This window comes from Monomorium pharaonis, chromosome 2 (assembly GCF_013373865.1).
Source record: "Monomorium pharaonis isolate MP-MQ-018 chromosome 2, ASM1337386v2, whole genome shotgun sequence".
Taxonomy (NCBI): domain Eukaryota; kingdom Metazoa; phylum Arthropoda; class Insecta; order Hymenoptera; family Formicidae; genus Monomorium; species Monomorium pharaonis.
In genome coordinates, this window is record NC_050468.1 from 13,965,814 (window position 1) to 13,982,316 (window position 16,503).

At 33.9% G+C, this 16,503-nt stretch overlaps 2 protein-coding genes across 2 annotated transcripts; one reads left to right on the forward strand and one right to left on the reverse strand.

The window, feature by feature from the left end:
* The first annotated feature begins 627 nt into the window (after positions 1-627).
* On the forward strand, positions 628-7,637 carry LOC105829356 (post-GPI attachment to proteins factor 2-like). The gene is made up of 5 exons (XM_012668121.3): positions 628-1,092; positions 1,610-1,951; positions 2,597-2,864; positions 4,224-4,421; positions 4,511-7,637. Exons 2-5 carry the CDS (start codon positions 1,766-1,768, stop codon positions 4,642-4,644), a joined length of 786 nt encoding a protein of 261 aa, XP_012523575.1. The 5' UTR covers positions 628-1,092; positions 1,610-1,765; the 3' UTR covers positions 4,645-7,637.
* A 4,362-nt stretch (positions 7,638-11,999) lies between these two features.
* Positions 12,000-15,437, reverse strand: LOC105829355 (integrator complex subunit 12-like). Its single transcript, XM_012668120.3, has 2 exons — positions 12,575-15,437; positions 12,000-12,413 (listed from the first exon to the last, which is right to left on the reverse strand). Exons 1-2 carry the CDS (start codon positions 12,980-12,982, stop codon positions 12,102-12,104), a joined length of 720 nt encoding a protein of 239 aa, XP_012523574.1. The 5' UTR covers positions 12,983-15,437; the 3' UTR covers positions 12,000-12,101.
* Positions 15,438-16,503: the final 1,066 nt, after the last annotated feature.

The following is a 16,503-nucleotide window of genomic DNA, read 5'->3' on the forward strand; positions in this document are numbered from 1 at the left end:
CCACACGGCGTTGCTAGGCGACCGACGTTGTTGACTCGCCGCGCCTGCGCCGCTGCCGCCATGTTGCTCCGTTGCTCCGCGCGCAGCAGTCACGTACGCCACTCCAGCGCCGGTCAGACGTACTGTCGACTCCGTGCGTGTCTCGCGTATTCAGAATTCATTGTGCGCGGGTACGGTGTTGTGTTGAGAGTGTCGTCGCGCTAACAAACGACCCGCGAGCCATGTGAGATCGTAGCAGAGGTCGTATTCATGTGTAAAGCGCGGCGTCGTGCGTTTGCCTTTGGTTTCGAGTGAAGTGTTCGCGTGTGTGTTCGACGAGTAAAGTGTTTGCCCGTATAGCATGAAACAGAACCAAATAAACGTGGACATAGCATAGAAGAGACCCAAAAAGTCAAGCACATTACCTATCGTGATTCATAGATATTTTAGTACATAGTTCAATGTGCACATTTTGTGTACATAGAGGCGCTGATGGATGAAAACATCTAAAATGACTCGATGACCGCTCTCGGGTTCCTCTCTGGTGCTAACAAAACTCGCAGAAGAGCACGGCATAGGACTACGGGAGGTTGGGAGGGTCCGGAGCCACCCAGAGCCACCGGAGGGCGCAAAGTGTCTCCGCGGAAGTTAATCTCGCCGAGGGGGATGTTGAGAAAGGGAGGGAGGAGGGAGGGAAATCAGACGTCTATAGCAGACGATTAATCGTGACAAGCGAGAGCAAATCGTCACGATCGTGCGTTACCGAAGATCTCGTTTGAGACTCAGGAAAACGTTTTCCTTGACGAGACTGCTCGTCGCCGGTCGGTGTTGTTCGCGATCGAAAATCGAACTCGCGAGAGTTACGCTCGCGAGTCGTTAGTCGCGGGGCGTCATCAGAGGCGGTCGGGTTTGTCCGCAGTGGCTCGGCATTGCGCATTCGTCAGGGATCGTCACACGCGTTGACATTTCGCTTTCCGCTGTCGCTCGCCGATATTGGGGGATCAGGAGGGGTGCCCGCCGTGACACTCGGAACGGGTACTCGATCAAGACGAGCACCAGGAGTATGGTGGACCGAACGAGAGTTCGCCCTTTCGCCCGCTATTTATAGAGCGAGTAGGTTATTCGCAAGATCAATCGTTTTCATCAAGCGAGGGGACGCGAAATGAGCCGATACCGAACGGTATACGATGCACTAAATAAATTGTGTATTAATAAATTGTGACGCGTGACATTGGCATGCGATGTATGTGCAACGTTACGTATTTTCAACGCGCTTCAATCCGCTCCTCGAGAGCACGGACCGTCCGCTCTTTTCACCGTGCCATCCTATTTCCTCCCTCGACTACGAGATTCGCGCGGTGCGAAGAATCCCACGCTCTTATCGGACGATAATTCCGCGCGCGATAAATCGTACGGGGCGGCGCATATCAACGCGGTCATGTCATCAACGCGCTCGTTGTGCAAATTTAGCCTTATCGGGGGAGAAGCATTTCGCAATGCTCGTCGTCCCCTCGCACTTTCGCTCGACACGGGTGGCCGATGCTTCTTCGAGCATCACCGCGTGATCTCACTTCGAACGAATCCAAGGGCGTCGACGAGTGACGGTAATCTGTCATTTTCTTTGTCACAGGTATGATGTGGCATGCAGAATGACGTCGACGGTCGTCGAACGGTCGTCGAACGGTCGAGGAGCAACATGAGTCCGCACCGCACAAATATTGTCTGACTGGGATCTACTCTTCGAGTTGTCGTATTAGTTTTCGCTGGCTCGCGCACAAATGCCAGGATGTTGAGCGGCGCTGCCAATATGGAACTGAATAATGTTGGAAACAACAAAAGTTCCATATACCTCGCGCTGTCATTCCGAAAGCTGTGCCTGGCTACAGTTGGCTTACCACTTGCATCGCTGTTGTTCTGCTTCATCACAGCGTACATATTTCAACAGGATGACATTCACGAAACTCACTGTAGAGTAAGTGAAAATTGTACATTAGGTCATATTAATTGGTATTCATAATCAATTTTTACATCAAGACCATCTTAGGGATCTTGATAGAATGACTGATTTGTAAAGTTAAATCTGAAATATATCGAATAATGGCAAGACATGTCAATACTGGATATTTATCATAATTTAATGTCTCAACTTTAATCTGCAGCATGTAAACTGTACATATTTGTTGTACTTGAAACACAGTCTTAAATACAAGTATTTTATATTGTGGAAAGCTGTGCAACAATAGTATAACAATCTCAACACTGTTAAGAGTTACAGAATAGGCCTTAAAACTTAAGACTTGAGAACAATTTAAGATAGTTATTGCGCATTATAAAATCTTAAAGCATATTGTCTATTAAACTATTGTCTTTAAATTATAAGTCAGCCAGTTTATTAAGACCCTCAGTATCTTAAGATATTAAGATTTGTTTCTATCAACATAGATTAACATTAATTTTGATTTAACTTGTTATTTTATTCTAGTTCTAAATATGATAGTTTTAAGATGATGGTTGATGGTTTTAAATATAAGAAGGGACTATAAATTGTTGCAATTATTACCAGCCATTACAATAAACTAAACTCTCGTTATAAGTCATATCCCATTGTTTGTTAAAGGTCTACAATATTCTTCCATCGATCTCAGCCATTACTGGTGTTTCTCCACAGAGGTATCTATGGCGTATCAGCATAGCATTACACATTGGTCCTAGACTGGTTATCGCCAGTGTTTATCATTCATATTATTACAAGATACTTAAGAACATTGAAGATGTGCCTCTAAAAATTATGGGGAGCAGGCTCCTAAATCTATACTACTGGCTGAACATTGCCGAGGTATCAGCTTTATGTGGTGTAACGTACATTTCTAACAGAGAAAATTATTGTAAGTATAACTTATATACTCTCCTGAAGATTATCTACAATACAACATAGTCATAAATTATTATGAGACTCGGTTATATATTCAATTCTATCAATATATAATAGATTAGATTTTAAAGATACATTACACCCAGGATTGCATAACTGATTAAAAAGTTAAAAGTTAAATAATAAAATTTAAAAATTGATAACGTAACTTATTCAATTTCAAACGAGTTAATTTTTAACTTTGACTAGTTTTAATTAATTTGTAAAATATGTAAAACACTTTAATTTATTAACATTTTTCCAAAATTACAAATTTATATATGTAAAAATTATAAAAGAAGAAATATATTTCCATAAAAAATATTCTTCTCAATAAACAGTATTTTTTTGTTATTTTATATAAACTTAATTTAATAATAAAATATTAAATTTATATGATATTCTAAAAAATTACAACTTTTTGATTGAATATAAGTAATATTTTTCTAAATTAGTTTTTAATTTAATTAATTAAATTAATTTAATCTTAGTGTAATTTTTAACTAAATTAGTTTTTTATTCATATGATTCTTAACGTAATTCGATAAATCACATTAACTTAATTAAAATTTTTTTTTAATATTACGTTAAGTAACTCTAATTATACATATTTTCAAAATTATGATATAATTACAGATCATTTTATATTGCATTTGAAATGAATACAAAACAAATTATGACGATTTCTGATTAAAAAATTATTTTATTAACAAGAAGTACCAATAAAAATGTATTAAGAAATAATGACAGAAAAATTAATCTGTTTAAGTATTTTAATTAATCGAGATGATTTATGTAAAGTTTTTTTGTGATATAGAGATTACTGTATGTGTGTGTGTGTGTGTAAATAAAATTTATTTATTGACAGAATAACTAGTTTCAAATAGCAATATTGCATAAATTATCTTGAATATTTATTTATATAAAAAATAAAATTTTCAATATTTTTAAATTTTACTATTATATTATAATAAAAAACTAATAACAAGTAAAATAATTAAACTATAAAAATATATTGTTTAATAAAGATGTTAGAAGAATGTTATAAACATAACTTTTATATGTATATTATTTATTAAAAATATAAATTAACATACTTGTATGTTCAGAAATAGATATAATACACTTTTAATCTCAATTAAATTTTCTTTTTTTCTAATTTTATGAATAAAAAGCCAAAAGTAAAGTTAATTTATTTTAATAAAAATAAACAAAATATTCCATCTTGCAATATTTTACAAATTATTTATGACTACGTTTACATTATTGTAGAATGGCTTTAATGTATAATTGAAGGATAGAACATCAATAAATGATATGAAAAATGTTTCAGCGGTGCACGAAAAAATTTTCATAGTGTTCATGATTAGCTCACTCACATACATGCTGATCGCTGTGAGATTGGGTCGTCTAATAACTCCAAATGCACAAAGCCTTCAGTACAAACAAGCGCTCTTCATGACGAGCCTCGTCAGCACAATTGGTCTTGTTATTTTCTTCTTGAAACATCGACTATTGTGTCACGACTTGGGTAAGAAACAATGATTACAAGCGTTATATATCATTATAGTTTAAAAATACGCGTAATAAAAAATAATATTTTGTTATTATTTTGAGCAGCATTTAGTTGGTTTTCGCTATGTGAGTACGTGATAGCTTTTGCAAATATGGGCTTTCACATTACTGTGGTTTTGGACTTTCCAAAAGAACAACTGGTCGTAGGTCACGGTTTACCTGCCGTAAAAATAGATTAACCTTTTAGGATAATTCGTCATTCTCGTCGTCATATTAAAGTGCCTATTGCCTCTGCATGGAAGTGCTATAAATTATGGTTTTTAAGAGGTGAAGGTTTGGCATACCATGTAATACAATTTCATGATTATTTCAGTTTTATATTTACGATATTACATTGTATTTTACTCTTGAGATTAACATAATTTGTTTTTCACGATATTTAAACAATACCATTTTTATCTTTACTTTTATATTCTTTTACAATACTGACTATGATATTTGACCAATAATTCCGGGTAAAGAGATATATGGTTCGAAAAAAAATGAAAATGGAATATCTAGCGCTTCCAAAGTGTGGCACTGGTTACTTTTAAAACGATGAAATATGTAACGGCCTTTTAATATCGTTTAGTAATAGAGTATGTTTATAGTAAATAATAGTTGAAAAAAGTATCCTACATACAAACAGCATTTATCGTTAAGCGTAAATTGAATATTATTACTCGCATCATATGAGATTATTTGTGAAGATTTTTGAATCTTTTTTTATAGACTTTTGCAAGGTGAGAATTCTAGTCGAATATATTAATTCTAGTCGCGATCTTTTATTCGCTTTATAATAAACTTCTATTTTATCTAATAAGTTAAAATTAGTCTATAAGATAAATTTGTCAAACGGACTTTGAGATATTGTAATTGTAAGTTTATTAAATGAATGTATTAAAGTTTTGGATTATTGCAAAGACATTATACAGTTGCGTCTTATTGACAAATCTTACAATGAAAATTGTATATGTTAATACTCATTCACCTTGTAAGAGATTAATTCATCTTATATAGATTTTGAGATAATAAATTCAGCTAATTTACGAGCCGTTCTATTCGGCATTATTGTAAGTGCAAACGTAGGATAATCGCTCCTATGTTTGTATGTAGTATACGATAGTTTAATAATAGTAATTATTACCGAGACACTGATGATTCAAGCAGTCGTTACACAAGAATGTGTAAACGACGATTGCATTCGGACCAGCGTGCGTTCAAGGTAAGATCAATATCTAAATATCTCGCGCGAATTTATAAGAACAAATGTTAAAAGAGTTTCTATCAAGTTTTATGACTGAAATCTCCCCGTTTATCTCTTATTTGAAACATAGATAACATGTACACAATTTTCATTAAAACATTTATCCCTAAATTGCATTTTAAATTGTTTTTAACTAAATATGTAACTGAATATTGTTAAATATTGATGCTTTGATTACGTTTATTAAAAATTGCACTTTTTATGTGATTATTTTAAAATGTAATATAATTACGAATTGACGGAGATGAGTTGAATTTTAATAGTAATCTGTAATAAAGCAAAGCAATCAATAAAATTTTACAAAATACGTGATTTATTTAAAATGTTAGAAATTATGTGATGAAATTTTTATAAATTTTTTGGAAATCTTGTACATGTTTTTCTATTGAGAAAATTCTATGATCAAAAGCTCGAGACGAAGTTGCGTACGTGCTGGAATAGACTGTCAAGGAATAACAACTGAGATTGCAATATCTACACGGAATATCTTTTGATATTGCATCAATAAACAAAACAGTATTGTAATAAACAGATGGTACGTTATCGCAATGTGTCTCTTAGGATTTCGTTGTAGAAGGCTGATAGTCAATGTGACTCTAGATAGCACTCACAAGTTAAACGATATCATTTTTGCACATTTTTACATACAAACAGTGTAATTGTAGCATATTTTGATATGACAATTTTTTGTTAAGATTCCTTGTATGCATTATTGAAGGAAAAGAAATGAAATGAATAGTTGGTGCGTATATTTATCATTAGTTTCTCGCAAGTATACTTGTTGCGCATAATGCTAGGTGTGCTAGTAGCTTTACATAATTTTTGTAATTATTATCAAGAAGTAGCGCATCTTTGTTTCTTCTGCACACGGCAGCGAATGTGATCAGTCGAGCGTAACATCTCAGTTCCTATTATAATTGGAATCTCATTTTTGTATATATTACGATAAGAAAAAATTAATGCACTCAGCAGTCCTGTTTAATTTAGCGATACCGTTATCAGAAACCATTTTCGAGTGATGTACTAAAGATACATCATAGAATTTTATTGTCAGTAACGCGCTATTCGCGTTAATGATTTTTAGGGATTTTTGCGTCTTATAGTTCGTTGAGCAATCACTTTGCTCTTTGAACACATTTGAAACAACGATTCGGAATATTTTACATATTACGCTTTTCATTCTCATAAAGGAAACACTCGAAAACATCAATATAATTAAGTTGATTAACGGAACGTGTTAATTCTAATGGATTGTAAACTATGTCAACTTCCTCAGAGTACGTGTAAAGATATATTTAATAATTGCGCATTTTCTTATAAATTTTTACTTTTTCATGTAAAAATGCAATTGTGAAATTAGGGTATTATTTCATACACAGGATGCAACCGCAACAGGTCGCTATCATTTGTTAAAAAATTTTCGAAATGGCATTTCCGACAAAATATTTTACCGCATTTCGCCTTGCTTTTTTGAAGTTGAATCGGACGAACAAATAACAGCAAAATCGAAGAAAGTGTAAATCTGTTAGCATTGCTTGCTCTTCGTGTTCTCTCTTTTTCTCTCTCGCTAATCTCCAAACATGTATTTATCTTATTTCAAGTCTAAATTTTTATATAATTTTAAGCAACGCAAACAAACCTAATATTATTTTTAAAATTCCATTTAATTTTTTTTTATAAATTTCTTTTCTCTCTGAAATTTTAATTACTTAATATTACAACTGCATCTATAGTTGTATCAAATGTAATTTTTTGCCCCTAAATTTTTCACGTTATATTTTTGATACTTATTTGTGCTTATTATCACTTATTTGTACTCTACGTCACTGCTATAATATAATTGATTGTATTGATCAAATCAATTGAACATTATCAACTGGAAATTATTACAATTGATTTTAGAGTAAATAAAATTTACTGAACAAGTAAAAAATTCTGTAATATATTTTGAAATTAAAATTTAATACGCTGCAGTTATTTCTTTTTACGAATAGTAAACAATAGTAAACACGGAAATAATTCTAGAAAATTTGAATAAATTTTGAAAAATTACATTTTTGCTGTCGCAACGTATGAAAAAATACCTTTAAACGTGAGATAAATTATAGCCACAGATACTCTACTTTAATCTCTAAAATTTAATCGATTTAAATTCTGCAATTATGTATTAATTTATTTTCTTTGAAAAAAATCTTTATATTCCTCATATAATTATTATTCAAAGAAGAACGTGATTGATGAAATATTCTGTATGTGTTTTAATTTAATTGATAAATAATGAATGATGCAACATGGAATATTGTATCGAATTATATATATATATATATATATATATATATATATATATATATGTTTTTTTAGAAATATAGCATTAATTAACAGAAATAAGTTTCAAAATTATTATAAAACGAAAATTTGTGGTAATTAAATTTTGCACTAATTTATCGTTTGACAAAGATTTAAAAAATACATGTTAGATGATTAAAAAGGGTACAATTTCATTAATATTAATTTTACGATCATTAATATCGTAAAATAATACTTCCAAAGAGAACTGTGCTAAACATTTATTTAGTAATTAATTTTTTTGTGATTGCGCTTTGTAATCGATCTGCGATTTATTGTTACTCATGAATTTATTGTTAATGTATGAACACACTCTCAAAGTGATTCGAACAAACTAATGGGATTAAACACTATAAAGTGTAGAGGGAAAATTATTTGTCGTTATCTTCTCTGAAATTGTTTTTTTGCTTCCGTAAGATAAACGCACACTTACGGCAGAAGCTTTTAGGAGTAAAAATTCTAGAAACATATTTAAAAATTTCGTCATGAATTTTTACATTGGCGATAAATGACTAAACATATCTGTGAAGAATTTCTATTGTATTCAAATTTTTTTTTCTTTTGCTGTAAATAAAGCTAGTACTGATATACGGATTATCTTGTACAAATGAGAGTATATGTCAAGCATATTAAATAATCTATAATAATTCACCCTTTGTTGTACAATTTAAATATACAAGCTTAAAGCGAAATCTTTACACAAATACCCACCGTCGAGTTGCAGCTATTTTTTTCTGCGACTCGTGTTTTTTTAATAATTTTGCTACTAAAATATTTTTTCTAATTTACGATATATATCGAAATTTATATCAATAAAGCGCTACGATCTCGCGAAGGAGTTGCGCGTTCCTGATAATATTATTTGAGTAATTGATTATTCTGTGATAATATGCACAAAGCAGTATTGCTGTATTCCATTTCACAAATTAGATTTGATTTATCTCTTAAATTATTTTCTCTGATTACTATTACTCCATTCTCTTTTAGACTAAAACTATATTTAAGTATGCTAAAAATTTAATTATATATTATCACAGAATTTATTTTAAAATGCATATAAGAACAAAAATTCTTTATTCTTATATTATAAAAAAGCAAATAGTCAATTTTTATAGTTGCAAATTATTATTGAAGTAAAGAATTAAATAACAATAAGTCTTTAGTTAATTAGTTTTATAAGTTTTATAAGCTACGCTTAATCCCGATCTGATTTTTTGAAATTTTGTAAAAAAACCTTCAACATGTAGTTGGTACGATATTAAATGTAATTAATTAATTATTTCAATTTGTTTACATATGTGTACGTTGTGCTTGCGAAATTTTGACATCTAATTTGAAAATTTCCGTAATGTCGAAATCAAACTTGCACCCAACGACTCTGATATCTCTTTTATCTTTGCCATAATTTCATGTACTATAAATCAGTGAGAGCAATCGAGCCTCGAATCCAGCTGAAACCTGCAGCATTGCCGAAGGTAATTGAACTCTGTTGACCTTAATGTAAGGGAATAAACGAGCGCGATTAAATGGCTATCGTGTGATACGAACGAGAACTTTCATCGTCCTCTCGCGTAACCAAATTTAACAAGTCGCTTCCTTCGGTCGTGTCTAAAATTGAACGAAGGCTCGAACATTCTGTTCATGGCTACTGACTTTACGTCACTATATAAAATAGCTGTATTTTCCTACACATACATACGTACACACACATGAACACAGTAGGTCGAATCATCATCCAATGTATTTTCGAATGTGATCACTTTGTAACATAGTGTATATTTCTTGCGATCGGTTTAGGGCAGGTTTGTCCTACATTGTGATTAAAAGTGTATTTCTATGTATGTGATGAACTTGTAACGAGTTATAACAACTAATTTTAATCAGGGCAAGAATGATTTCTATTTGTATCGCATAACGAATGATTGTCAAATAAACTATCATGAACAACTAGAACATTCTGCTCTTATTAAACCTTGCTTTGTATATATAAAATAAATGTACATATATTATAAATATATATATATATATATATATATATATTTGTATATACATTTAAAATTATTAAAATTATCTGTTTCAATAAAAAAATATGTACGGGAAGTCATTAATATTGGCATACTATTTTGTTGTTTAATAATATTTTATAAACAACATTTAGAAAACTTTGAGATCTTAAACATAGCAAGGTATCTATTAAAAATCCAATAGATATCTTATGTGGGAAGATAAAGCTTTAAAAACAAATGCCCAGTCAGCAAAATGTTGGCAGAATGTCAGTAGACTGGCAATAAAATATCAGAAAGTGTTAACAGACTGAACTCATCTGAGGCCGCATTTTGTTAACATTCTATTGACAGAACCTGTTGACACTTTACATTAGTAGACTGGCAGCAGAAATCAAGCAGACAATGTGTTGTCAGATTACTATTGCGTAGGTCCTGCTTACTTTCTGCCGCCAATCTGAGTCAGGTCCCAGTACAATGAGCAAAACCTGCTGACAGGACTTGACGTCAGATTGGCGGTAGAAAGTGAGCAGACTCTGCTGTTTTGCAGGATTTGCTCGATTTCTGCTGATGTAGAATGTCAACAGGTTCTGTCAACAGACTGTTAACAGAATGGGACCTTAGATGAATTCAGTCTGCTAACATTTTCTGATATTCTATTGCCAATCTACTGACATTCTGCAAACATTTTACTGACTGAATGTTTTCTACCCATTTTGACAGAATCTGATTTGGCTTTTGGAGATCTTTTTCCAGATGATGTAGTAGTTTTATAATACTTTCATATTTTGTAGTAATGTTAATGTTTTTGCAACATAACCATAAATAATCGTCTAGTAAAATAAGCTTCAAAGTCTACAAAGTAGGCAGTAAATTTTCTGTAGGCTATTTTTCTTTTCTTTTTATATGAGTTATACAGACATTTAATGTTATTATTTATATAATAAATCTTCCCATTTTTTCGCGAGTATTAACCATAAGACTTGTTAAACAAACAACTTAATAATAAAATGATAAAATGCTCTATTAAATAATTTATATAAAATATTTAATAGAGCAACTTTTATAAATAATTTTTATCACATTTTATAACATTATTTAATTCCTTATTTTATCCTACGAAACAATATAATTTTTATTTAAAATACTTTTTGTGAAAGGCTTATTTCTTAAATTGTTTGTGTTACATGAATCACCTTGTATCGACACAGTGCAAATACAATAACTTTATATGATACGCATTTTTCTTACTTTATATCGAGAGCTTATTATTTTCAAAATTATATCCGTTTTATTTCATTGTTCTACAATATTAATTATTTTATCTATATTTTTAATGTTTTACGTTATATCATTTTATATAGACAAAAAATAATGAAATAAGATAACGTTTGTAGAATTGCGTTCTTCTTATTTAATTGAAGTTCGAGTAACGGAGAGTTTAGATCCAACTCTTTTTCGTAAATATGTGGAAAGTGGTACACTTCCATTTCTTTGCGAAGTATTTGTTAGGTCCATCGCAAATAATGGAGAATCGTATAATTGCATGCTTCTTTTTTTTGTCGATGAATCTGTAAATATATTTTTTTTTACATGCTGACCTTTTATATTTATATTAAAAGATTCAATTATAGTTACTTCAAAGTTAACATTTTAGTTACTGTCAAGTTAGTATTTTAGTTTTTGTAGTGGAGAAATAGTAATAATATGCAATTTTCTCTCTCTCTCTCTCTCTCTCTCGCACGCGGGCGCGCGCGCAACATATTAAAAAAAAAATCAAGTATATCAAGACATACACTGACAAAAAAAATATTGTTAATTTGACAAAATTTTGACAAACTAAATTACAATTTTGTCAGTTCAAGAATTATGCATTTAACTTAAATGTACAAATTTCAATTCAAATATTTATATAGTTAATTGAATTATATAAATACTTGAATAGACGAAATTTAATTTAGTCAAATTAACAACATTTTTTTCTCAGTGTATAATTAAGAAAATAAGAGGAAAAAAACTCAAATATTTGTCGACGTTCTTCTTAAACCTTACCGTTCTTCACAAATAAATCGCCATCCTTTTTTCCAGATATGCTCAATCCCGAAATGTTCGCATTCTCTTTGACCGTATCACTATTTCGTTGAACTTTCCCCATGGGTCCCTTTTCCATAACTTTAACCCTCGTAGCAGTCACCGATGGGATATCAGCGCATCGTTTACACCGCCACACAAATCTAGGATCGTAAACATCGACATCGATGACCGGAGGTTGATGACACAACGGATGATAAGCCTCTTGACACTCCTGGCACTCCAGCAAGATCAAGGGTCCCAATTTCGCACCGTTACAGATCTTTGATTTTACACACATAGACATCATTATTTATGTCAATAGCGCGGCGACTTTCGAAGGCAATCACTCACACAATCACATCGATCTCGTGAGATTTTACGTTTACGTATAATAATCCTAATAAATAGATTATAAACTGGCCGAACTTAATATAAGGAAACCTTGCACAAAGTTCCATCGGCGGATCCTTCGTCGGGAATCGAGATCCTAGGAACGTCTTCCTCGTCCTCGCAACACTCTTCATAGTCGACCTCGAACACTTTTACATCAGTCGTCTCAATGTTCTCCGCTTTGTCAGCTTCAAGAAAAGAAATGATCTCAGGATCACCGTCCCAGATCTCAGACTTTATTACGCTACATCCTTGGGTTATGCGGTCATTGGATGCGTTGACGTTTTGTAAAAATCGCTTCGGCATTCTGACGGCTAAAGTCTTTTCGAAACCGTGCTTTCGTTCGATGCATGCGTCCAGCATCCGACAAAGCTTCCCCGCACTGTCTCGCTCAGTCGAATGCAACAATGCTAATGCGTCGAAGAAATCTTCGTCGATGTCGGACGTATTCTCGCACATGCTTCGAGGCCGATGTCTTCAAATCTTATTCGAGTGTCAAACGTAGAATACCTTTCGGGCATCCGTATTCTGCCTTGGCACCTCTAAATTTGCAGAATTTTACGTTTTATCAAATTGGTAATTTTTCCAAAGAAAAGTAATTCCAGACGAAATTCAAAAAGAATAAGACAACATTGATATATTCTTAATTAAAATTGCGGTAGGTTAACACACAACTTGTAACAATTAAATATGTATATCAATATATTAGTATATTTCTCTTGAAGAACGGAGACATAAAATTGTGGTAAAATTTCAAAATTTGAAAAGAGAAGTAACAAACCGACTAGTAATATATCAATATGTTCTTTATACCCGAGCGCTTCCATTTATTTTATCCTTATTTATTCCAATGGTTAAACAAGGCTAAAATAATGAAAGTGATATTTCCGAACGCAACCTTAAACTTCTCGGGGATATTCAGGTCAGACCGGACTTCAGCACGCAATAAGGCCGAGGGTTAAAGAATATAGGACGCAATTCGAATGTTTTGGATTTGACATTGTTAGCTCACGTACGACGTTGAGAAACGGCGTTCTTGACGAATTAAGGGCCGGTCATGCACGAAGGAGTGTAGCGGCAAGTGGTCCTGCGGACCGGTAACAATCCTGGGAATTGTACGGGCAGGGACGTTCTACGGGATTTAGATATGCGAATAGTATCCCCGGGACGGACGTTCGCCGTGAAATGTGCCGAAGGAAGGTGGCCGGCATTTATCGGGCTCGATCATCGACTCGCCGCTTGTATATCGACGGAATCGCATCGACGACGCACCATTGTTCTCGTGACTGTTTGCTAATAGAATCCAGTGCTTATGGTCGTTGTCCCCCGGGGAGTCGGATACTGGACATTGAATATTCAACAAACGCATTTCGACGTTACCGGGCCATCGACGTGAACTCGCGTGATGGACGCACGGCCCATTGCAATAACTCAGAGAATGTTTGTTGCAAATATCGTGCGATTTTCGCGAGATAACTCCGTCAACTGTACGCCATAGACAGCTTACTGTGATTTAGCTTCCGTGTTTAAAAAAAGAAAGCAAATATACCTAGGGAATATTACTCCACAAAAAGAAACGATTCATTTGAAGTTATAGGATTAGGTGTCGGGCCAATTTCGTTCAATTTCTATTTTTGTAATTTTTATTTTTACTTTCTTATGTACTTAATTCTTATTTGTTTAATAAACTGTAAGTGAAATAGTTAAATTATTAATTATAAACGTAACAAAAATATTTTTCAGTTGATAACCAAATTAAAATACGATTTAAAATAATATTCTTTTATCGTGAGGCAATTTTTGCGGATCCTTGTGGAATACAGATTTGCTCGGCATATCTCAATTCTGATTGTAATATCTTATACCCGGATAACGCGCTTTTTTTTTTTGTCATCAAGCACCCTATGCGGGTCTTCTTCGTCACGGTTTTTCGGGAACGACGGGACAAGCAAATGGAGGGGAGGGCGAACGGAAAAGCATCCAATTATCATGCCCGATGCCGGAGCTTCTCACCCTGCACAAGCTCGGTACCAGAATCGACTGGAATCCGGCCGGGAAGCCGGGCCCGGTAGACGTCGAACGAGTGGGATTATTCCGCGTCCGGGTTCGGGGCCGGGGAGCCGCGCGGGGGCGGGCGGAGGGAACAATGTCGGAAACGACGGGGACGGTATGCCGAGATATGCAGGATATCGCGCAGAACTGCGATCCTTCGAGGTCTGTGCGAGGAGAGCGAGAGAGCTATGAGGATACAGCCAGTAGTGCAAGTATAGTGAGCCAGATATGTACGCCCCGCGGCACCGTGCCGACAGAGAGGAGAAAGAGAGAGAGAGAGAGAGAGAGAGAGAGAGAGAGAGAGAGAGAGAGAGAATACGTCTCTAAGTGTATTACCTCTCTGAAACGAAAAGGGAGACAAACGAAAGGGAGAGAGAGAGAGAGAGAGAGGAGGGGGGAAAGAAGAGAGAGAGCCGCGTACCGCCTAAATATGTAATAATATCTACGGGAGATACCGGCATTCCCCGACCTCGAGAAGAATTCGATCAAAATGTGTCGCGATACTCTCCCGGTATGCCAGGTGAGGTACGCGCTCACCTCCCTTCTCCTTTCGCCCTTCTGCTCTTCGTACAGCTTCCTACCGCTTTTCGCCCCTTTCGATCCCTTTCACACCCGCCTTGTCTCCCGTCATGTCTCCCCCGCGTCTTCTTCCGTTGTTGCTTTGTCCTCGTTTGTACATGATCGGATACAATAAGAGTAGACGCAGACGTTCTTGCGCGTCCGAAGACATGTCCTACTCTCGTGCGTGAAATCTCGATCGAAAGGGTGAAATATCAAATACCGCGATCTTTCCGACTTACAAAGTTTTATTAACAAATGGAGTCGGAGGACATTTTTTTTTAGTAAACAAATTTTTTTATTGTTTCTTGTAATTTGAAATTAATTTCTTAAATTGTTCTACCTTCTTCTTATTGTTAGTAATGCCAACATTTTAATAATTTTAAAATCTACTGCAACTTATGGAAAATAATATTAATTAAAATTGAAAAAGATTGTTATAATTATATGATAATTATTATATAATATATTGAATAGAATTATCTTTAAAATTACTAAAAAATTTATAAGTTGAAAATTACATAATAGATGTAGTATCTTATAATGTGACTTATTCATACCTTACCATATTTTTACTAATTAGATCCCTTAATTACATATAAATTTAAATTTGCGTGATTACGCGTCGTAACAGTCAATAAAGTTTATAAATTAAATTTATAAAGAAAAAGTAAAAGGAAACGAGAGTACGAATCGGCATACGATAAAAGTTTGTAGGAAATAAAGAAGCGAATAATTTAGAGTCGCTTACCGCGAAGCGATTCCGTCTAAAAGAGAAAATCCTCATATTGCGCGAGCAACGTCTCTGCTTTTAGGTGCAGCAAGAATTTCCGAATGCGCCATTCGCGTGATATTTTAATACTTTATACCTCACCGTCCTTGCGAGTAAATCTCTGCCATGATAAGACCCGTCAGGAATTTCACCCCCGCGGAACATCCGCCGTTTATAAGAAATGTTTTCGAAGTTTATGAGGGCGACGCGAAGTCCTGGTATGGGGCGGACCTAAAGCTTTCACCCTTCTTTCTTTTCTCTCTCCTTTTTTTATTTCCCTTTTTAAATAAAAGCAACGCCGATAGAGAGAAAGCGCCGTGTCGCAAAACTGACAATAAAATGACGTCGTCTTTGGAATATCGTCGAAAAATGCGACGAGAAATTTTCCGTCAAAAATTTGCATTAACAATACAGCGTGCGTCATAACTCTGTGCATTGTTATATTCGCATTCAACTTTCAATATCACACTAAATTGAACATTTTACAAAAAACTAAGTATAATTACAAATTATTATTATTATTATTATAACAATTTATATGTCGTGTAACTTACGCTCTATTTCATTACGAGATGTTTTAATAAAAACATCACAAGTG

Bases quoted from the DNA above. Each gene is read 5' to 3' on its own strand.
- LOC105829356 (XM_012668121.3), top strand. From the start codon at position 1,766: ATGTTGAGCGGCGCTGCCAATATGGAACTGAATAATGTTGGAAACAAC. The intron at 2,865-4,223 runs GTAAGTATAACT...AAAATGTTTCAG, and splicing joins TTCTAACAGAGAAAATTATT to CGGTGCACGAAAAAATTTTC. The intron at 4,422-4,510 runs GTAAGAAACAAT...TATTTTGAGCAG, and splicing joins ACTATTGTGTCACGACTTGG to CATTTAGTTGGTTTTCGCTA.
- LOC105829355 (XM_012668120.3), bottom strand. From the start codon at position 12,982: ATGTGCGAGAATACGTCCGACATCGACGAAGATTTCTTCGACGCATTA. The intron at 12,414-12,574 runs GTTTCCTTATAT...GTAAAATCAAAG, and splicing joins CCGATGGAACTTTGTGCAAG to ATCTGTAACGGTGCGAAATT.